Raw genomic sequence first — 24,573 nt, forward strand, 5'->3', positions numbered from 1 at the left:
TCTTTTTTGCATTTTTAGTAGAAGTATTAGTAGCATAAGCGGTGCGGTAGTAGATCATTTATTTCTATGAGAAATAATAACAAAGATAGCAGTAAAAGAGAAAACTGATGTACACACGTATTACTATAGAAAAAAAATATTGAAAATAAAGTGAGGCAAAAAGGCAAACATTTGCAGACAGTATAACAAATTGCTGCTGAGGTATAAAGGCATTAGACAGTGCTGAAAGTGTTGAAGTGCTAAGAAAAGCACAACAATTTCAACACAACACACACCTTTTCCACCAGCCTAAAATATGTATAACCCTTTTTTTGCTAAGAGGAACAGCAACATGTATAAAAAATGTTTGTTAGCTCTCTTCCTCTACTTAGTGATGATAATGGCTTTATCCATTGTTCAGGTTGTGCGGACTCTCTCCAGCCTCAATAGAAACGAACACGCTGACGTGGTCAATATATTCAACTCTACAACCCTCCGTCCTCCAATGTGTTTACACGTTGCGCTGCACAAAGTCAGTTGTCAGTTGACAGCTTCTCCGCATTGTTTGATGATCGGGGAGCTAAGTGGTGGTGACAGATTGTGATGTTGATGTATTTACCTCCTCTGTGCTGACGGGAAGCTGTTCCTATGTCCTGATTGACTGGGTCTCATCACAGCAGCCACCGTTGCTTTGTTTAACCCGGTCAGGTTGGGGAGGGTTTGCTTACTCACTCGATGAGACGTCCATGAAGATGAGAAGAAGACCTTCCCTTATCTTGGCTGACATTGTCCGCTTGGCAAGCAGAGCAGCTCACTCTCGCACTGCAAATTTGTGGATATGTATCTTGTCTTCCTCTGAGATAAAGTTTGTTTTCAAGAGATGCCATTAGATGTCTACATATCATAACTGTTGGTTACATATTTACTATCTGTATAATATATATTTCAAGAGATAATCAACAGTTTTTCTAAAAATGCTTTTGTAGTTTGGAGTGATAAATGCTGCTCAATGAAAAAATAAAAGTCATCATTACCAATGGGCTTTTTTCCAGTGACTACAATAAGTGTGATCAAATCACTGTCACTAAGACATCAGTGCATTATGACCTTAAGTGGAGGTTTATTCATGTGAGTTGTTTACACCGAATTGGATATTGACTGTAGACCTGTGTTACATTGTGTATTTGTATGCAAGACTCACAGACTGTGAGCAAAATGTTGGCAAATCCAAATAAATCACTGCTGCCAAAATAACTAACAGGGGTTTCTTTCATTTTTCTCTGTCTTTGTGCATGGAGCCCCTTTATTTGTACCCAGGTGTCATCATCACCACAGTCTAGACTACTGCTTTACTGATTAAAACTAATGTAGTTAGTGTATCTTAAACTGCTGATGAGGATGCAGAAAACAACATAATGCATGTCTTGCAAGGCCTAAACTATTCTTTAGTTTAATTTTGGTTTAATGAAACAAAATGTATTTTTCATTTTCTTTCGATTTGAAAGGTAAGTAGCTATACAGTTTAAATGCACTATTTAATTCACTGAACCATTTAGATCATAACCTTCTTATTTTACAATCCTGGAAACATCCTGCACCAAACATGTATGGCTACCAACTGAATGTTCTCTCAGACATGGTTCATAGGATCAAATCATATCACAGGTCTATTTCATCATTTAGAGGTCCTTGTGGAGAAATTTGGGAAGCCTGAACCAATGAGGCAACATACACACACGCCACTGCCTTGTCAGCTTACCCCCTCTAGTGCCGAGCATCCTGCACAGATGCGCACAGTCTCACAGTGTAGCTGCATCCTCTCTCTGCTCACCTCTCGCTGCTGCAGCGGACCGGGCTGCAGACAGGGAGCCGGTCGTCCGCGGATCATCGATCAGCCAACAGGATTTCTTAAATCTGTCACGAACCTGTGCGCTAAAGAGACCAGATTGACTAGGACAATTTATTGATCTTTCAAACAATGCAATATCGGCGACTGAAGTCCATGGGAAATCTGCAAAGTTGCTAGGAGCATGGTGTTTCGCACTTGTCTGACATTTTTTATTTTACTTTAAATATTGTTATCCACAATCTCCCGGTTCCTTGCCATCGCCGCCGCTGCCTCCAGGTAAGGGATGGATCTCTTTTTGTTCCGTCACCCGGCAGTACTCTCCCACCGGGACCGAATGTGAGGACCAGTGCTCGTGAGGATCCAGACGCGCTTGTTCTCTGTCCGCGTTACCTCTCGGCTAGAAGTACCTCTTATAAAGCCGGTGATAAATGTTGCAGCAGACATGAGTTTTGGAAACAGATTTCTCCTCGCTTCACTCTTTCTTGGAATTGTCCTCACTCGCTTCAGCCGTTGCAACCAAGGTGAGTTTGACGATCCACTCCTAAGACGAATGTGAACTTGTTTAACCTTTATCTTGGCAATTTGTTTACTCTTGCAATGTTTATTCCACGTTTACGGTTATTCAAAACATATTCAATGTAGGCTCTGCTAAGGATTAATGCACTGTTATTTTTGTAAGGACCGATCATGTAACAGTCTCCGCAAAAGTGAGTAAATAAACTGATTAAATCCCGGCAGAAAACCATCATTCAGATGTAGTTAGTGCACAACAACATATGTCTGGCTTTCTCTGTTGCAATTGTTGTATTTATGAAATATAATCATGTGCATTTCTCTTTTAATAATCTCCAATTAAGTGTTCTGTTGCATAATGTCTCTGCACAAAACTGCACCATGACAGAATCCAATAGACCAATAACCCAATAGAGTTCAATTGATTCCATCAGCTCAGTTTTGATCCCAAATCTGAATAAAGTGAAACAGTGTTTATGTAAACCAGCTGCTTTAATTACATTACAGTTTTACTTTAGACACACACAGATAGACAGAAGCAGACAGCAGATCAGACAAAGACTGAATCATTACGTGGGTGACAATCTGAGAACATGTGTGCTCTCTTTTAGTTTTTGAGTGCAGACTTTCTTGCATGTTTTGTGCCAGAGATGTTGCAGGAAATGTTAAAAATACAGTCAAAGATTACGAGCTGCCATAGATGCATTTATTCTGTGAAATAATGTGCATGAATGTGCAAATATACAATGTAAAGTACATGGCAACACGTCTGCATGTGGGTACAGTGTGAACATGTTCTTATATGCAGGGCATTGCTCCTGTATTTGCTTTTATTTTTGCATAAGCTTGCAGTCCACCAAGAGTGTTCGTGTAGCCTATAGCCTACTGTAGGTATGGTTACACAATTGTAAGTGTGATCGTTCCTTCGTGTCCCTCCATGTGCACATACGCAGCTTCGAATAGGATTAAAATAGTCTTATTGATTGTGTGGGACACAGCAGGATCTGCCCCCCAGGTTATATTTTATTGTTCTCTCAGTTCAATAAGAGTGATGCTGCTCCCTGTTCTTCTAGACAGCTGCTACAGCCCCACTCTCTGTTTTTCTCTGCTACAGATTGAATGATTGCACTGATGTCTGTTTTCTAGTGTACTTTAGTCTTTCATATTGACTGGTCTGGGACCTCAGGGGCACAATTGCAGTCATTGTCAACCACAGAGCAGTACAGCTCTGAATTGAAAAATCTGATAATAACTCAGTTGACAAAGGAAATTGTCTTGTTAGGTGGTGAGGAATAAACGGTTCTCAACTTGCTACTTCACGCCCCATGTATTGCTTTTGACTTTGGCAAAAATAATTCCATGTTCCTGCTGCGTATGCTGTTGAGGACAATTCAATGTTGAGTTTGCATGCTAATTCAAGTGATTAAATAACGCAGGGTTATGAATACATGTGTTTCTTACAACCCTGTCTCCTAAAAATTACGTTCCCACAGAACTAAACTGTATTCTCAATTACATTTAGCAAGAAACGTATTTTCTCCCACGTTACGTTCGTTATGAACGTATCTCAAATACGTTTATTTTCTACATATCTTCTAGAAACATATTTTCTCCCACGTTACGCTTCTTATGAACGTATCTTAAATACGTTTATTTTCTACATATCTTTGCCATGTATTGTCTTGCTTATAATAATGATAATAGTCATTTATAAATATCATTTTAGAGCACACATTTGAAATCAGTAGGCGAGGCTGTAATTTTGCCAGCTGTTACTCTCATGAGCGAGGCAGAAAATAATAGTTTTTAACATGCCAAAAAGCTGCTGTGTCGTTTATTGCACCTCAAACATTAAAACAAATCCAGTTACGTGTTTCTGTACTTCCTCTAAGAAGAAAGGACAGTAACAGAAGATCTCTGTGACGCCAGATGTGGTGTTGTTAATGCGATAGGATATCCGAAAAACATTTCAGTTTAGGATGGCCGAAGACACTACACTACCCATAATCCCCAGCTATCGTTTGGGACTACAGTCCCGTTGACAATTCATCTTCAAGCTCTGGGATTGGATGTTGGAGTGGCAGTGTGCCAAGGTTACGCCGAGCGTCAAGCTCTTTGAAATGGAACGAAACCACGGCAGACTATTCAAAACTGGACTTGAACGCCCCCCCAGAACTACACATGCTGGCTATTGTGTTTCGCAACATGTTCTCTATGGCACGTATCTACTGGGAATTGTAGTTTTAAAAGACGTTTTCGTTTTTCCAAAAATTAGAAGTTGACAGTATTAAACTATGTACAGCCCTGGAGGTTTAGGCGATAGGAAACACATTGGTGTGTACACATTTAAAACATGTAATTACTACATGGGTGAAAATAGCTTGTATCCATAATGGGCAGCATTAATATATATTCTACTCCACTACAATTCAGAGGTTAACCTGGTATTTTTACTCCACTACATTTACTTTAGTAACTCTGCAGATTCTGATTAATGATGTGAAATATAAACAACCCTTAAATCAGAATTTAGTTACACCTGAGTAAAATTCAGGAAAAGGTGATTGTCAAGTGCCAACAATCAGGAGAGATATTTGATAGTTGGTGCTTGAGAAGACTAAACATTTATCTGCAGATCTCTATAAAGTATATTAATTACTCGTTATTCTCTACTAATAGTTAATTCAAAACTGTATATAATTGCTATTTTGCACATCCCTTTCAATATTTCAAGATTTCCTAAGGTTTATTGACATATCATATACACAACTACGATGTAGTTATGCAATGAATGAAACACTTGGATCACAGGTTCCTCAACAGTGCATTACAAGACATCTATCAATATGTGTGTACCTCCACCATTAAACTGTCAAATTCTGCACATTTCTTATACTATCTACATACATAAGAGTATAATTCATATGTATAATATCAGTTAAAATAAGTGCTTCAACATAGTTAACATTGCAGGAAAGCAATACATTAGACGTTAAGTACTTTGTCAGGCTTAATATTTATCTGTAGATAGATACCCCCAAAGCTTTTTTCTTATTTGAAAGAAGACCTTAACCTAAAGTATTCTTTAATGTGTTAATAAAGGTTAATTAGTTTGTCTGTTTTGCACATCCTCATATTAATATATTTGTACATCGTGCACTAAACTGTTTTATTGTAGAGATCACTTACAGTATCTTCTTGATTTTTTTATATTCTATACTTCTATCATTGACCTTCTACTTTCCCCCTATGAAAGTATGTACTCTTTATATTTTTTTCATCAAATAACATTATTCAACAAAAATAATTCAATAACGTGCTTTAACCATTAGGCGGTGCACACAAGGTACACACAGCATACTAATAATAACTTTGTATTATTAGTGTAGGACACTTATGTATGTATAACATCTGAAGATGTGTAGTTTTATTCATGTTTTTACATAATTTTACAGGATGTTGCTATACTATTTCTCATGCTTTACTTCTACACATTAATATCTGATTTGTAAAACATCACAGACAAAAAGGCATATCCGTAATTTTATGGTAAGCTATTGAAATTGTGATTCCATAGATGTGTCTCCCATCACCCAAATACCCTGAATATTCTCTCAACTCAATATTTACATTCTTATATTCAAAGAAAATCAGTAATATCTTTAAAAACTACAAGTCCTTTTCTATCAGCTGTGCACCGTTATGGTGTAAATGTAACCTATCTACCAATTGGATCAAATATAAAAGTCAGCTGAATTACTATTGATACTGCAAGGAGACGTATTTTGTGAAAAGTAATGCAAGGTGTTGTTTCATTGTTGATATATTTATGATCCACGTCACATATTCAGTTTTGGCGGCAGTTCTCCTGTTTGTCTGGAAGTCTTCTCATCAGGGCTCTATAAATAAAGAACTACAGCAGATGTGTAATATTTAATCCAGCCAAACTGTGTATTACAATGCCGTTATGTGATGACTTCCAAAGAGAAAAGCAAGAACACTCGGAATAAAGTATTATTATTTATTTTAATTTTTTTCGGATATTATATCGCATTAACATCATATCCCAACATGCATTGCGGCTAAACATCCAATCAACGAGCTTCAAGCTGAGGATCTTGGGTAATCTGTTCAGTGGGTTTGTGTGTATCCTCAAAATGTCCCTTATAGGCCTACGTCTGTTTCCGGTGACTTTATTTACGGCTAAAAAGCCCAAGATTATAGAATTAAATGAATAAATAAAAACAAGGATAATTGTGTGTTATTGTTGAGTAAATAAGGAAAAAAAGATTTTTAAAAATACAAATTTCAGTATTTTGAGGCTCTAAACCCCATTTATTTTCCTCACAGACGGGAAAAAAAGTCCGACATTATACGATTTAAAATAAAACATAAAACACTGGCATGTAATTTACGTTAGAATAAATAGAATGGTTTTGAATAATAGATGAGAGTAAAATCTACGTCACTTTACAGCCCCGCCCACTTTTGGGGAAACCAACGCTGTCATCTGAACGGCGATCAAGCCTGAAGCCACAGAGATCTTCTGTTGTCCTTTCTTCTTAGAGGAAGTACAGAAACACTGAACTCTCGATTTGTTTTAATGTTTGAGGTGCAATAAACGACACAGCAGCTTTTTGGCATGTTAAAAACTATTATTTTCTGCCTCGCTCATGAGAGTAACAGCTGGCAAAATTACAGCCTCGCCTACTGATTTCAAATGTGTGCTCTAAAATGATATTTATAAATGACTATTATCATTATTATAAGCAAGACAATACATGGCAAAGATATGTAGAAAATAAACGTATTTAAGATACGTTCATAAGAAACGTAACGTGGGAGAAAATATGCTTCTAGAAGATATGTAGAAAATAAACGTATTTGAGATACGTTCATAACGAACGTAACGTAGGAGAAAATATGTTTCTAGCTAAACGTAATTGAGAATACAGTTTAGTTCTGTGGGAACGTCATTTTTAGGACACAGGGTTGGTTTCTTAACCTTTGCGTCCAATTCACGTCGTGATCCAGCCACCTCATGATCATAAAAAGAAAAACATTGGAAACAGTGCTAGTATACGCTGAAGAAAGGCGGGGAACAAACTCAATACTATTACACGGAGACGTTTTAGTGCTGCAGAACACAAACAAACAGAACATAACAGATTGGGGATTTCACAGACAAAATTGGTCGAGATGTCAGCTGTTAGGAGAACAATAAAAAACAATCACCTTTTCTTTCTCGCCTGTGTGCCTCCTCTCACAGCAACACATCAGATAATCCCTCATGTCAACCCAACTGGGATTGCAGTCAGTTATTAACAAAAATATCTACTCACTCACTTCCCAGTTTGAACAAGAATGTCTTCAAAAGGATATTTCACCATCTTTACTATTATTAATACTTTATATGTACTTTTTTTTCTCACTTTCCTCCGTTGTGAAGTCGGCAGCAGCTATGATGATTAGGCCTACATCATTTCTTGAGCCCTTGTCGAGCAGCAGATACCCAGTAATTCAGGAGGTGATGTCTTTGTTTCACACTTCTGACATTGTTCAAATAGCTTTTTCCTGCCTGTGAGATTCAGGCATGAACATTCAAGAAAGCAATACATCCTTGGGAAACGGATGAGTCAAATAGAAGCACCACATGAGATTATTTTTTGTGTTGGTCAAATGCATTTCAATGAGATACTGCTGGATCTTTCAGAAGTTTGAAGTCAGTAAACTGCTGTTTGGGCTGTATTGGTTTCAGATTGCAAGACTCAAAGGGATTTGGCTATGAAATCGTCATCAAAATAATGCAGCTTTTTGCATTGATTTTTTAGAGGATGGCTGATTCAAGCTTTTGCTCTCACTGGCACCCCCCACAGAGCACCAAGATCACCATCACCGCTGTAGATGGAGGAGATATTCAGCAGCAGTGTGCTGTCAAGGATAATCAATCAATCAGTCAATCTGGAACAGCTGTCAAAATGTTAACTGTGCACCTTTGACTCACAAGTCACAACGTTAGTGTGTTGTAACCATGCCTGGCTTTGAATTCACAGGTTGGCAAGAACATTAGCCTATGTATATATAGTTCAGTATCAATACATAGGGGTTAATTCTGAAAACACAACAATTCAATATAATATTTAACAACTGAGATTCTTAAGATTCTTTCACAGTTAGGTTGTAACATTTTATGAACATAATAGTTATCTCAGTTTCTGCCTGACGTTAAGTAGAGAACACGCTGCTACATGTAATAAAAGGTATTTTCACAAAAGCCCCCTACCTAGAGAGATTGAGATTACTCCAGGCTGGAGACTGTTAATTTTGTCAGAGCACGGCTTCCTCTGAGGCATTACTGTATTAAGATAATGATTGTTAAATTGTTCTTTACGTGAGAAGATTATGGCCACCTGGATGGCAAGATACACCTCATTATTTGCCCTTGAGAAATTCTGCCTCAGTGAGTCCTGTTTAACTTTGAAATGACATTTTCATAAACAAACTTTGGTATTAAATACTTGTAGTTTTTAATATTTTAGCCAACAAATGTAAAGGTCCTTTTTTAACATATAATATTATTACGCGCAATGTACTGTCTTTTTGTTGTTGTCATGTGTTCATTGTAGTATAGTCTTAAATTGGGTGTCATATACTGTACACCCTTAATTTGCCTAATTAAACCTCCTTTGATCACTGCGATACATAGACTGATCTTGATGGACAATCTCTTGTTTAGCTTTGCACCTGTGACAGTGGAACCTTTTTCCTCACCTTTCTGTGGCTCGCGCGATAGCAGGTAGCTGATGAGTTTAAGGCTGTAAAAACATGCATGCAGCTATACAGTAGGTTGTGCTCTTCTGTTGGGATAAGCTGTGACCGAAACCACCCAGTGGTAAGTAAAAAGGATATAATGATTTGCTATGCTTCAAGTAGAGGACAAGTGAACTAGCTACTAGGCTATGCAAATGAAAATGCTAACAACATTAGCATGTAGTAGGCTACATATGGGGAAAACTTGACTAGCAAACAACTATTGTTTTGGACCTTGTTACTCAAAATGTAACCAAATGTTAAACCTTTGTTAAGTTGTTGCAGTTAAGCCATGTTATGTGTGTTCAAGAGATTGAGGTCAATTTACTAGCCTACAGGTAAAAAATGGTAACTGCAAATCCACATTTCGTTGCCACGATTCCAGTTATTTCTGCTTTTGCTTCTCTTTTCTTTCGTTCTTGGCAGACTGTAAACATATTGAATATATTCATACAGTCAACTGCACAACAGCTGTTTCCCATTTTAGAACACTTCCAATCAGTGGGCTCATTTAAGGACATGTCGTGTTATCCTGATGTCTACCTGAGCAGAGGTCTAATCAACCCAAACAAGTGAACACTGTGTTTCTCAAAACAATAGGATCCTACATAGTAGAAAATCACTATACAAAATTAAAGTATCCTCTGTTGAATGGTCAGTAATACATACTACAGGAATATTGTGAAGTATCCACAGTTAAATGAGATAGAAAAAGTTATAGTATGTAAATGTTATTCAACGCTTATCTCATAGAACACGTCTAGCTACAATCTAATCAGTAATATCACTACAGGTGTTTTGCCTAGGAAAGTTAATTTAGAATGACTTAGTCCAGAACTCTAGCATGCCTAAAGTTGACATTGGAGCGATCCAGTTTTGAATGGGTGACTCACATATTATTGCCATGAATTATCTTTACTAATCTCGTGTTTAAAAAGACTTACAGGCTATATCAGATCTAATCAACCACATTCGGAGATTTGCTTTGCTGCCATCTATTATGTTGTTTGTTGTTTGATCATGTTGAGTGTGGAGAGTGTGTTGTCACGCCTGTCAGGTTGTCTCTGCTATGGATAGTCTTCCTTTTCACAGCATATCATCCCCTCTGATAAGAGCCCAGCACTTTGTTTACACCGCTAAATGACATGGTGGAATCCTAACTGAAATACTCAACCAAATCAATTTGCACAAGTCTTTGTTCATCAAGTGCTGCTGTTTGTCTTTAAATAGGCCTTGCTGTTAACTAGAATGGGTATGTGGGGAACAAATGACACGTTTTCATTTTTTAAGTAAGGATTGCTTTCCTTTTTCAAACGAAATAAAAACATAACCAAGTATTGCTATAAGAAAATAAATATAATGTACCAAATCAGCCACAGTGATGGAAGTATAAAGGGCCACACTATGTTGTGATTTAGACAACTATCAGGTCGCATTTCTTTAAGCTGTAACTTCCAACTTCCTGTGTCCAAGCGTGTCTGGTGCACAAGGCAAAACGTTAACAAAGTGTTACCCTCAACATTATTTTAGAATTTTTTACTTCACCAGATTTACTTTTGTCCAGAGGACATGTTCAAATATTGTTAACAGCTAATTAAACATATTAACAGCATACAGTATGTCGACATCAATTTAAATGCAATACATATTTTTCTTTATGACATCATTATTTTAAATAAATACAAGCAAATATCCCTAATGTTATCTTTTAGTGGATGGATTACAATTTACAATATGCATTTTTTCATTGTGGACATAAGAAAACTGCTTCTTCATTAAGACTGTTGATAGACTTGTCCTGAGTTTACGAGTGGGAATTCCACTTTACTTTCCATTATTCTTTTTGTAGTATAAGGTATGACATTTTCTTATTAATGATATAAATAATCTAAAAATATTTCTAGAACTCAGCATTAATTCATGACTCATTATATTTCAAATTAGAATGTTCTTGATTCAGGTTACTCAATGTTGGCCGTAATCCCCTCAAAAAGTGCCCTCCTTGTTGGTTCAGTTGAACAAGGTATAGTACAAATATAGAGACAGTTCATGTGCCTGTTGTCTAAATATTCAAACTGTTTCCATTTCCAATTTACATGAAGTAAGGCTGGATGAGGCTTTTGTTAGGGTTGTAGTTATTTTGAGGTGTTTGTGTGGCCTGCGATGGTTGTAGGCCAGACAGGAGATGTCATCATTGTACTGGAGCTCCACATATTTACGAGTTGGCCACCTCATGTTCTATTTATATCTAACCAGTGGAAGTCCCTAAGGACCCTCAGCTCCAGGCTGGGTCTGTGGGTGCCTCGCTGAGGGATAATTATATGGAGGGAAAGAGAGAGAAGATTGATTCGTATGTACACGCAGGCAGTTTTATAGTACACTGCTCACTTGAAATGTGCTATACAGTTAAGCGAAAGTGCACACACAAACAAATATGCACTAACGTGCAACACAGCCTAGTTCCCTAAAAAGTAAGTTTCAATACAACAAAACTGCATCGGCAATAATGTTCTGAAAGAAACGTCAATTATGAATGTTTATGTAATAATTTGACATAATTTCAAGCCAAACCATAATGGTTTACTAAACCTAACAGAGTAGTTTTGTTGTATTTTTGAAGTTGTATTTCAATTCATAACGTTAACCTTGTGATTAACTGCAGCTGTAATTGGAAAGATAAGTATATTTCCCGTTAAACAGTATTTTAGAATGCAGTTTTGTTGTGAGGGTAAGTAATAGATTCATAGACACTATTATGTTATCTTGAAACCCGTTGGGGAATGCCTCCCAGGTGAGTGCAGTGCAGTGTTGCTGAATGCAGCTCCAGGCCTGACTCCTCCCCAAACCTCTCCCCTCATGAGGGCCTGACTATGAGCACCTGTGGGCCTCTGCTCAGGCTTTTTGGCCCTTTTCTCTGTTGTGGTTGGTGTTATTGTGACATATTGGCCAATCATTTGGTAAGAAGCCAATTGTTGTCCTGCTTACTTGTTGGAGTGCTGTGCTAAGACCTATGTGGTGAGTGGGTTCACAACTTTTAAATGCAATATGTTTGTATGCACCATGGTGAGGCCTTCAACTCCCATTGTACTCTTTGTAGGTTCACCTGCTGTTTTGTTGTGCCACTTTTGTTTTGCCAGCACTGTTTTACTACTCTTTTGTTTTCATCTGTTAAGGTGTTTTTAGCATTTGTCATAAATTGCATTTTTAAGAACCAACTGGGATCCTTATTTGGTTTAACTTTGTTTCAGTTGTTATTTCTTTGATTTAGTGGAGTTGGGGGCTTCTCTTTAGAAGAGGTTGTGCCCCTTCACTGTTTCCTTTGGTGAAAAGCACAAGTGCGTCTCCCATGTGTGTGTGTATTTGCTGTTACTGCATCTGTGGTAAGTATATCGCAGTACCCATGGATAACCTAGCATATTCTGCCACCCAATGTAATGGCCTCAGCTCACTTTAGTCTTTGTCTTTTTTTGTCCACATGTACTTAATATAAACTGATTTGGAAACACGCCTGTGCCCTTCAGTGTCAGAATATGTGTGTCTTGCTTCATTGTGAACTCTAGGTTTTATCGGCAGCTGGTATCATTTCCCTGTCATACTTATTGGCGTTGTCAATCTCCTTGTAACCATAACATATAATGTACTTTTATTTGCTCTCTTGTTCATACTTGTAACTACGTTCTGAATTATTGAAGGCTTGTAGCTGTAATGTTTTTTAATTAATAATGAGTTGTAAGGTTAGAATTGAACTCCTGTTATATCAGCAACAAGAGGTGTTTTATTCTGAATACCTGTACAAATCAAGAACCCCTGTACGTTCACATTTCAGTATACAGTGTTGTACATATATTGTACATGTTTTGCAATAGCTGTTTTAAAAGAATACACACAACTTCTTCACCAGGCCTTTTTTTTCTAGGATCTTATAAACCTTAAAGTGCAATGTTCTCTGCTGGATAACTTTCACACTGCCTCCTAATGTACATAATCTGTTCTTTATTTATGGGAAAGTGAAGTGTGAAACTGCAGTAATTAGGCCATCATCCAGGCACTGTGTTGCATACCTGCCCACAGTAGTCTAATGGTGTCCATTAACACCATGGCATTGCCAGCTAGTCCTGCGGCCTGGCACGGACACTGACATGGCACAGAGCTGACTGGTTGGCAGAAAAACACACTGGAACTGATCCAACATGGAGGAAATATTAGGCTTGCATAGCAGTGGGGACAGAATTAGAAGAGAAGTATGAAAGGATCCACATGACGCCTTCCCTCGCTGTGTTGGACAGGATGGTTAATCAATAGAGAAATATGCTAAATTTTTATACAGATCAATGTCAATTTTCTCCAATTACGCTCAGATTGATATAACACAACAGGTTTTATTAGGTGCTTCTTTGTGAAGAGTAGTACATTGAGTTTAATATTTTATGTTTAGACAAATGGGGTTTTTGAAGCAAATAAAGTAACCGTTTGGGGTTCACAGGTAATTGCAATCTGAAAAAGGATACATTTACAGCCAACAAATATCATCATTTAATAACATTCATTAACAAAAATGTTTGTATTGATAAAAATGCATATTTGCCAAGTAAACTGTCTAATACTTTAAGAAATGATCTTACTCTCTGTTCTCCTTTACTCCTGCTGCACAGTATGTGTTTCTCCTTGTGTCTTCCTTTGTGCTCAGGGAATCACATTTTTACAATCCCCAGCTGTGAGTCATGGATTTTTACAGATGACATTTCTTTAATGCCACCTTGAAATCTCAGGGAGAAACATTTCTCTCTCCTTAAAAACCCTTACCCTATAACCCAGGTTTCAGGAAGCACACATAGCCATTTGGGCACCGAACATTTTCTCTGGCACACTCAAGTTCCCACTCCATTAACATGACCTCAGCAGCTCATTGCTTTTGCATCTCCCTGCATATGTCAATGGATTTTTGGTTGGTAAGGCAATGAGGCCAGAATGCATTAGAATGTGTGTTTAAGTAGTAAAATAAGGATTTCACATCAAATGTTACTCACACAATCTTCATATATACAGTATATACAAACACACATGCACATATATGTATCCACCAGACTGTTACGCACATTTAGAGAGGCCTATACCACATATATCTTTTGAGATTCAAACATAGTTAAGGCTGCAAAATTATTATTTAATATTAACAATTGACTAAATGTACAATGGAAAATATGTCTCTCAAAGTGATGAGCATCCAGATGACTATCACTTTACTTATGCAGAGCATGTTGGCCTTTTTTACTAATTGTTTTGGTTTTTGGCAACTAAACTTTGTTTTTACTTTACTCTAATCAACCTATGCTGAAGGCAAATGCTCTAATGAACTCAATTTAGATTACCAGCTGCAACACCAATTGGCAAACGGACACAAGGAGCATTTAAAGCTATAAAAAGAGTTAATACTGGACAAGGTGAGTGGCCAGAAGCACTACTCCAAAATAAATACAAATGCTGCCTTATATTTGTTGTACTTTGTATGGGCAACAGTTTGCCACATTAATTTAAAAGCTGGTATTTTATTTGTCACAGCTTCTTCTACTGGCCCCGGTGGCCAAACATTAAAATAAATGAAATGTAAATTACATTTATGGATTCAAAAATGATAGTGAATTTCCATAATTCCCCTTTTTGGCATTCCATGTCTGGCAATAGTGTCCAAATGTGAAAGACATCATTGGTATTATAATAAGGAGAGCAGCAACTCATTATCTGATGTGTGACATTTAACTATAATCATCAAAGAGAAGCTTCATGAGCCCAATATGAACGTTTACAAATGCTCTTCAAGGGCATTTGATACATAGCATTTGCAGTTCAGAAAATGATCAGTTAGGAGATTTGTATTCTTCATTTGTCGCAGTTTTTGACAACTGGATATTTTTCTTAACTCTTGGATCTTGTGATGCACCTGATTTATCTAATTCAGAACATGCTACATGTTGTCACTGCGTTGCATCTTATGGGAGCTGAGGGGGAGTGGAGAAGCATTTAGTTGGGAATGAAAGACGCATAAATGCACACAAAATGAAATCTCTGTCAACCACGCTCCATCAGGGGTGTACTGGCTAACTGGGAACAGACACATTCAGAAATGCTCCATCCTTTATGCTTTCACAGATATAAACATCACTTTTCTGTAGCATTGACATTGGAATTCACACATCTATATATCTTTAGAGCATTGTTCTCTGTTGTGCGTTCAGTTCAAGTAACGAGATATTGGTGAGCAATGATGTCAATGGAGATACTGTCCCTGATAGACATTTGTGTTGGAATAACGAGGCCCCCAAGGAACACTTAAAGAGCTCTAAGTGGACATTAATGATTGACTGATACTTAAAACTGTCGTTTCAAGTAGAAGAATACCAATGATAGTCAGAAATCAGTGTCAGTATAAAGCTTGTGGGATTCACATCTTGACATTTAAAATCTAAGTCAATGGCTGCTCAAGGACAAGTTTAAAGATGAGATTTTTGGCGAATGGTCTTTTAACAAGCCTCTTGAGTCGAGTGTCGTTTCTCTGCCAGATATCACTCACATTTATTTTATACCTATGTCATCCACACAGAACAGATGACTGGACTGGCTCAATGTTACATTCAAGGATCTTATTTTTGTATAAAACACAACAGTAACGAGGTCAGATGTTATTGCTACTTTTTATTTTATTTTGTATTCAGTGGTGTTATGGTGGCATCACACATTCAGTTAACCATGTCTGCTCCTTTACACTGTAAATAACTTGTACTAGGAGAGATGCAGTCCTCCTAAATTATTAAACCTACAGTCCTTGAGAGCTAGACAAAATGTTGAAAAAGGCTAGCATTATTCTTATTTTAGAGGGGGAAATTGTTTTGTATCCTTACAATACCTGTAAAGTTATAGTGAACTGAAATTGTTTATTATTCTGCACCAAGATTAATGTCCCTGTCTATTTTACTATGGAAAACTATAATATGAAGCTCTAATAAGCATACCTAAGAACCATTACAGGCAGGATAGTAGGATGTATACGTTGCAGTAAGTTTCATAAGAGTTGAGCAGAGATCTATCCCCTTTATACTGTATATCTCGAACAGCTTTAGGCAGAAGAAGAGCATGTTGTCAGTGAGATTGAAGCAAGGCTGAGGATGGGAGAAAGTGATATTGGGAGGGAATGGACTGATGACAGCAATCTCACTGTAATCCATCAGTCCCCAAATTGTGTCGCAAGTAGCATAAATGTTGCTCCCACAGCACACGCCACCACGCTCATAAATATTCATCCTAGAAACTCATTTCTGTTAATATACAAATAGTTTAAATGAACATGTTTATGACTGATATTTCAATTTCCAGTTCCAAAATAGGACTTTTTGTGTGTTGACAGATTGCTAATGGTTGCATTTTCCTCTCGCTTCTTTTTCCATTTCAGTTGTGCTGCTGGATACGACGTCTGTTCTTGGAGAGCTGGGATGGAAGACGTATCCTATCAACGGGGTAAGGAGGCCATCTCTTGCACTACTTATTGGACCTTGTTGAAAACACATGACTATTTCTGCATCAATTAAATCAATTATATTGATTTGAACAGGTCCAAATGGGTAGCAGTGACCTGTTTCGTATTCACATCACTGGTTTTATTCAGACCCTTCAGTCCACTTGGGAAATACTGACAGATAATGAGCCATGGTCTCTAAGGAAGCTTCCCTTATGCTGTTCAAACTTCCCCCATCAATTATTTGTGTCGCTTTTAGTCCAGTGAAATATTTTACTGACTCTTTAAATGTTCACTAAAGGACCAGCCAATGCTCACAAAGCTAACTTCCACTGCCTACTGCAAAAACCTAGTGTTCAATTCTTTAGTTTAAATGTGTTTGCCTCTCAGATACTGGAGAAACAATGAATACATGTCTTGTACCAAATGCAGTCTTGTGGTCCGTCAACTTCACAAAAGGGTAATCCCATTTTGTTCTCGCAGAAAGTGCCGACGGCTCCCCTCAGTAACTTGTCTAGCTGAAAATCTAAACTTTGGAAATGGCAGCGAGGGCCAAACTGAAGGTATCATGATAATGAACTGTAGTTGTGCTGACAAACTATAACATCCTCAGATCAAAAACTTCATGCTGCATCAACACCCATCCCTCTCTGAGCTGTCAGGATATTTGAGGGAGATGAAAACGTATTACAGAATGGTGGCATAGGCTATCCTCTGACAACTCTGTCCTAGTTTTCCTTCTTATGTTCTCAGTATAAAAAAGGTGACCAAACCATGGTCAATGTTCAACAAAATGCCTCCCTAAACCTTCATTTATGCAGTGGCTCTGAAAATGACAAGTGATTTATTCAATGAGGTTGTGCCCTAAAATGTAGATCATATCTCTTCAGTTGTGAATCTTTCATAATGTAATAGAGATGCTTTTATTCAATTTATTTAAAATGATATAGTTGATTGCTGCCAATGCTTGCAGTGCATTCGAGGGTGTAGAATCTCCCAAATGTCTTATTTGTATGATACATGTTATCTGTCTTTAGGTTAACAAAATGGGGCTGAGATGTGGTAGGTAGGTATTCACAGAATCTCCACGATTTATATCACCCATATAAAAATGCAATACCTGTCAAAAGAGAAACAAATGTGGTGAGGTGACTACAGGCAGACTGAATAGGGGAAAGTAGCAACACTGAAGATCTGGCAATATTTCTTACTTTTGCTGAGGTTGTATTTGAGAGATCAGGCAGTAAGAACAACTTTTTTAGCCTTTTCATGTTTTTTGCAGCGCTATAGTGTCCTTCACTATCCTTACGACTCCACTCCCTCTCTGAGTTTTGACTTAAAAGAATCCTCTGCTGGTAGACCCCAAAGGTCCCCCCAGCTCTTTTCTGTCCCTCTATATCTCCCTGCCAGGCCCTTGGTGGCCTATATCAGAGTTATGAAGGTGATTACATCATGTAGGTCGTGGCGACAGCCGCCTACAGCGTTAAGGGAGAGTAGAGAGGGAGGCTGCCTCTACCATGATTAAGCTGTCCACCATCCTCACTCGTACACTATCCTCCGATTTTACCATTAATATTTAAGGCTTGGAGGGCAGAGGGCCTGAGGGAAGGTGTGAAGATCTGGGGATGTAAAATTGTTAAAATCCCCTTTACTACCAGGAAGCTAGCAAGAGGAAGTCAATCCCCACCATATTAGACACAGCCCGGTATCAGGCCAATACAGCAGCATGACGTGTAGCTGCCTATCGGAGTCACACACTGCTTCTAGTTCCGGATATAAACTGCTGTCCGTCAGTCCTGCCCAATGCACATCTTTAAATCATTTAATATGTAGTAACTTTTCCAGCATGATTACCTGATGATGAGTTTGCCAGGAATATAGCTGTCGTATGATATGAATTTGAAGGTGAAGTGGAAATTGGGGTGTATATTTATGGCTGATTTTTTTTATCAAATGCCTTTAAACAGTGCTTGTAAAGAGAGGAAGGCGAGTGGTTTTGTTGAAGAGGAAGGTTAACCAGAAGTACACAGTGGTGGTCTGCCAGCTTCTCATCATAGGACACTATGGGGTTCTGCATATACCCAATAACAACAATGTTGAAGTGTCCTTGAGTAAGGCAAAGAAGCCCTATACTCTAGCTACGCATTTACTGGGAAATTATGGGTAAGAGCACCAGCCATATTTCCAAAATGTAAAATCTATTGTTAAGACTTAAAGTACAATGTGTGCAGCTCAAATGAGCAATTAGCTACAGAAGCCTTGTACCCATAAATGTACAGACAACAAAACACTGTATTTATTTTATCACAACATTATTGTGGTGCTTTAATTTCAGTGGAACACTTTCTAGCCTGGCAAATTCCACATACTAGACACATATATATGCAAAATCTGTGCTTGTCTTTTCCTACTTATGCTCAGATTTTCGGCTTTTGAGAGACATTGTGGACATGGTAAAGTTATAGGTTCATAAATGTTGTATGTGACGGGACTACGGATGGAAATTAGCTCAAAGCTAAAATCCGGCTAATTTACAATTCAAAGCATTATTCTGTTTAAAATGTTCATTAATGTGCATTGTCCCGGTTCAAATAAACGATTAAATAAAAATAAAGGTAAGATGTAGATGTTTCAGTAGTGAACAAGTTCATTCTTAGTGCAGAACTTTTATTTTCTAGCTATGGGCTCATATGGTTGCCTGGGAATAGTTTTCATTAGTAAGAATTACAGGAAATGGCTGAGACCCCATTTACACGCAAACGCATACGAAACGCAAACTAACCGAATACGATATCAAAAAAGTATTCCGTTCACACGAGACCGCTCGGAAGCGCTGGAGACGCTGTAGTACATATGCCGGGCCTGTAAGTGGCACTGTACGTTCGCCACAAAATACACCAAAAGCAGCGAAGAAGATCCCCGAGCATGGTTGCCATGGTTTCCCTTCTGTTTATTCTCCGCGGTGGATTTAGCAACATGTAGTTCATGTAGTTCTCCATGTCCACTTGTTGCTGATGGTTGTGGTAGAGGAGCTGTAGATTTTGCACTAACATCTGTAGCATGGTCAGTAGCTACTGTCCATGCTACAGCAGTGAGCAGCAGAGGCGGGGCTATGGCTTCATCGTTATCAGGAAATTATCGTACAGGGCGTACACACGGAGCCGTTTGGCCTCCCAGAGCGTTCCGTTTGCAGATCTATCCACCTTGGGACCCGTTATCGTTTGCGGGGTCCGTTTCCGCGTTTCCGTTACGGCCTCGTGTGAACGAACGGGCTATACGAAAGACAAAAGTAGCAGATACAACCGTTTGCGTTCTCGTGTAAACAGAGCATAAGAAACTTCAATCAATTACTTAATTGTGCTTGTTCTCCCCAACCACTAGAATGCATTTGCATGTAGGTCCACATCACAGACATGTCTGCTCACTGGAAAGCTGCAAACAAATGTTTACACACTGTAAACACGATATACGTCCAACCATCAGTGCAAGGTGCCCTTTGATTATGTTATACCTGCTGTGCTCGGAAAGTAAATAGACCTGTTTCAATTGACCCACAAGGAGGACTGTTGTTATGTTTGTTAATGACTTTACTGAATGTGGGAATATCCTTAGTTAGAAAAACACATTTACCCTCAAAGGTTTTACTCATTAGATGTGTGCATATTGAACATCAATTGATCCATACCGTGTATTTCAAGGACTTTGACTCAGCAAAACTTTTCCTCAAAAAGAAGTTAATAATTGAGAACGCCAAAGGCAAGCTGATACTGATGTTGATGTTGTTTTCATAAGGCAAAGATGTATGTCTCTACTCTCATGCTTTTCCTCCTGAAATGCTGAATTGTGATTAAGAACCGGGCGTCGGAGTGGTGAGGACAGAGAGAGAGGAGAAGGAAAAGAGGGTTCATTTGGCGTCTGAAAGCAGCCACAATAAGCTCCACTCAGAACAGGCAGACAAACTGCTGAAATATGCATGAGTCATTTTCCTGTCATGGGGGGGGAGCGGAGAATAGAGAGGAGCAGTTTATTTATTAAATTACATGAAACAGCTTTAAGGGATTACACATGCCTAATGTTGCCTTTTTTGTTTTCACTCATTGACATCATAATGCCAACCGAGCATGGACGACAAAGACTGATCTTTGCTCATCATACAGGGGGAATAATTCTATTTTTTATCAATTTCAGAGATCCCAAGCAGCCGATAAGTCAGATCCACCGGGGGCGTATAAACACAGCGTTATGTAAGGAGCATCACAGCGCTGGCTGCCCGAACACAGCTCAGTCAAATATTAGGCTGTGCAACCCTGATGCCTCACTAGTGCTCAGCTCAGAGCGAGACCTTTGTGTGTCTGAGTGTCAGTGTCTGTGTGTGTCTGTGTGTGTTTCAGTCTGTGTGTGTTTCAGTCTGTGTGTACAGTATGTGTCTGTGTGTTTTATCGTTTTTCTTTGTTATTAAAAGGTCATTTTAAGTGCATTTATACATTTGTCCTCTATCAGTCGCTGCTGATATGCAGGCCTCTTTGCTAAACTTGGATGATCTGCCCATTTCCTTTGAAGGTCCTCTGAGTGTCTTACCCTCATGAGATAATCTTGTTGATGTATGGTTGCCCATAAAGCAGGTATTACATTAAGATAGAAACCTGTCAGTAATTGTAAGCAAAATTACACAGTAAGAAATGATTGATTCCATTAAAAAAAAGAACGTTAATTGTTTGTTTTTTGTAACTAAAGTGGTAAAGGCCATATCATATAAAAGTATATCATGTTGAAAGTGATTTAAAAGGTTTCTAATTGTAACAGCTAGCTCTAATGTTGTATGTTAATACAATGTAATCCCCATTGTTAGAGTAGAAAGCTGTAACGGTAAAAACCAATGGACTTGGGATTGACGGCCTGTAAAAGCAAATGATCTTTGTCAGTTATCAATGCCAAATAGTTTGAGCCTCCCATTATGTCATTGTCTGATGACGCACCCTGATAATACTTAGCTTTTTTATCATTCTTTCAATATAACAAGAGTAAGCTAAGACTGCAGCCCGTTGACTTGAAGTCCTCTAAAGCAATCAGTCTGTCAGATATTGGGAACATTTTCAGGGGATTGCCGTCAGATTCAGGCTCTGAGTTTGGGGGCATGCGCAGAGAAAGTGACACAGAGGAAGATAGAAGGCCATGTCAAGGAGTGATTGGATATAAAGAGCAACATTGAATAAGATGACTCACACACTTAACACACATACAAGTATGAAGGCACGCTCTCTCAAGCCTTTACCCCAATACTAATCCTTAATCTTTTTTATTGCAATATTTAACCACAGTAATTGATTGCAACTACCCGACCTTAGGGTTATCTCTAAGCACTTCCTCCAGCCCTAATACTATTAGCCTTCAGAGTGAGCGCCGCACAACAGAGAGGAGGAGGGAGAGGGAAATCTGTATGTCAGTGTCCTTCATAGCTCAGATAAACTTCTCTAAGGCGTGCTGCTGAGTGATGGCCGGCAGCGCTACAAGATATAAAAAAAAAAAGGGAATAATCCTGAATCACTCCACTTCTCCCCACGGAGGCTCTGATATAAAAAAGGTATGATGATTTAGCACACCAGTGTTCGTCTCAGGGACCTCTGCCATAACCGGGCTTAAACAGTGCCAGGGGATTCCTTAATTGGCTTGTTTCTTGTCAGGAACACACCAAGGCCAATATCTAATAAGCTCCTACTCGGCATCTCGCTGACAGCAGAACAGATTCTGACAGCTTTTTGGGCTTACCCACACCATGTGAGGAATACAGTGAGACTGAGATAGAGAAAGGAAGTAGAAGAGGGGGGGGGCCGGTAAGACACTGGATGGATGCAAATGGGAAGGAGAATAGAGGAAGGTGAGTGAGGAAGTTATTAGCGCTTTGCTGAATGCAGGCACTGAATACATGAATACAGGAAGCAGCAGAAGAAAAGCGGTGTGTGGTTTCTGTCGACAGGCAGAGTTTAGCAGACATGTTTCTTAAGAGGCTCTAGACATCTTGAGAACATTATTTTTCCAATACAAATATGTCCAAAGTTTACTCTTGATAAAGAATCTTCATCTGATAAATTAATAATATATCATTATACATGGATATACCGTTTGTAAAAAAGTTTGCTTACTCTAGAAACTATCTCTAATACAAAACTGTGCTGAAAAGAGGGGGATACAACATTTGCAGTCTTCATGTTTAAACACAAGTATTCCGAAGCACATTTGATCTTCAGCACTCTGAGTTAGACAGCTTAATTGGGTATCTTCATCAGAGTATGTGTGGGTTATTGTTCACACATGCAACTACCAGGAAATTGTTCTCTGCTCGGCCTCAATGTTCTCACAGGAACACAAAATGGGGAAATGTTTACAAAGAATCTGTGTCTTTGGTCTTCGCTTAACGCAGGGGGCGGCAACCCACGGCTCTCCGGCTCTTTAAGCCCTCTGCTCTGGCTCCCTTGAGCTTAGACAAAAAAGGAAATAAAAGAAAAGTTTTTATTTTTTACTTTTATTGTCATTACACAGTAGGCCTACTTACTATGTAACAAAATGGTTTCTCTGCATTTGACCCATCCTAGCGTTAGGAGCAGTGGGCTGCCATTATGAACGACGCCCGGTTTGTAGGACTATTTACATTTTGTTGCATGGTTGAAAATGTTTCGTATCTTGTATTTTGAGGTGATACTGTGACACATACATTAAAAACAAAACGTTTTTTATTAGGTCAACTAAAATATGCGTAATATCCTGCGACAGTCCCGCGCCAGCGCCTTTTCTTGCAGGTGAATAACCTGATCCCCGGCTCGATGAGCGAACTATGGATAAATCAAAGAAAATAAAACTATCGGAGGAACACAGGATTTAATTCTGCGAGGACAGTTATATGCTTTCAAGCAAACGATGCTGGTTTAACGGGATGTTTGATATGTGGAGAGTCGAGAAGTGGTCACAGGTGCTGCAGCCTTTACGTATCGAGGACAAAAACGGAAGAGGAAGACAGCTGACAATCTTCAGTCATAATTCAATCAGTTAACTCTTTTTAGGGTGCAGCTATATGTTTTATTTATTTCAAAGTGGGCCCATTTTAATTATATTTATTTTCTTCAAATGTGCAGAGGACTCCAAGTGCTGTGTTGATTTATTTTAAAGTAGGCCTGTGTATTTTTTTTATTCTCCTTATAAGAGTTCTTTGTTTATTATTAGAGGTAAACAGTTTTATATAATGTAATAAATAATAAATGCAAAAAAAATGTAGTTTTTGTCTATGATATAACAATAAGTACAACTTTATAAGCTATCAAGCTATCAAATATGTTTTGCGGCTCCAGACAAAAAAAATTGTTGGAAAAGGGGGCAAAATGGCTCTTTTGGTCAAAAAGGTTGCTGACCCCTGGCTTAAGCTAAAACTGTAGAATACATTTTAAACTATCTGTTGACCATTGTTGCGTACCTGAATACAATTCACAAGTTATCTTTTTTTGCTGATGCTGACTTTCTCTGACGGAAATGACAAATAGAACCGCTGGCAGATCATATCGGCTGTATTTAATTTGCATTATCGCTGTAAGTAACCTAACGGCCAAAATGAAAATTGGCTAGGTAGTCAGTTTGCTCATTGCAAGTTGGTGTCAGCCAATAAGTATTTATTAAAGAGAGAAGCGTCACTCTGTATAACCATTCTTTGAGTTTCACATTCAACCAAGACCAACAGAGATGGGGTATTTTCTAGTGAAGTGATCAACCAATTTCGTATTCTAAATATCCCATTTTTACATATTGTATACATTTAAGCTTATGCACCAAATGTCAGGGCTTCTAGTTATTGCAGAAATTATCTCATGAAAGATGTGATCAGATGAGCATCTATTTATTTCTCACTGTGAATTATAATTCCAGTGTTTAG

At 38.4% G+C, this 24,573-nt stretch overlaps 1 protein-coding gene across 1 annotated transcript in view; it reads left to right on the forward strand.

Annotated features, from left to right (window-relative positions):
• Nucleotides 1–1,783: 1,783 nt before the first annotated feature.
• The window catches only part of LOC117560078 (ephrin type-A receptor 6-like), a 199,098-nt gene continuing 176,308 nt past the window's right edge, over nucleotides 1,784–24,573 (forward strand). The window contains exons 1-2 of the mRNA XM_034236834.1: nucleotides 1,784–2,349; nucleotides 16,596–16,660. Coding sequence (XP_034092725.1) covers nucleotides 2,271–2,349; nucleotides 16,596–16,660 — 144 coding nt within the window. The 5' untranslated portion in view covers nucleotides 1,784–2,270. The remainder of the gene's footprint in view (nucleotides 2,350–16,595; nucleotides 16,661–24,573) is intronic.

This window comes from Gymnodraco acuticeps, unplaced genomic scaffold (assembly GCF_902827175.1).
Source record: "Gymnodraco acuticeps unplaced genomic scaffold, fGymAcu1.1, whole genome shotgun sequence".
Taxonomy (NCBI): Eukaryota; Metazoa; Chordata; class Actinopteri; order Perciformes; family Bathydraconidae; genus Gymnodraco; species Gymnodraco acuticeps.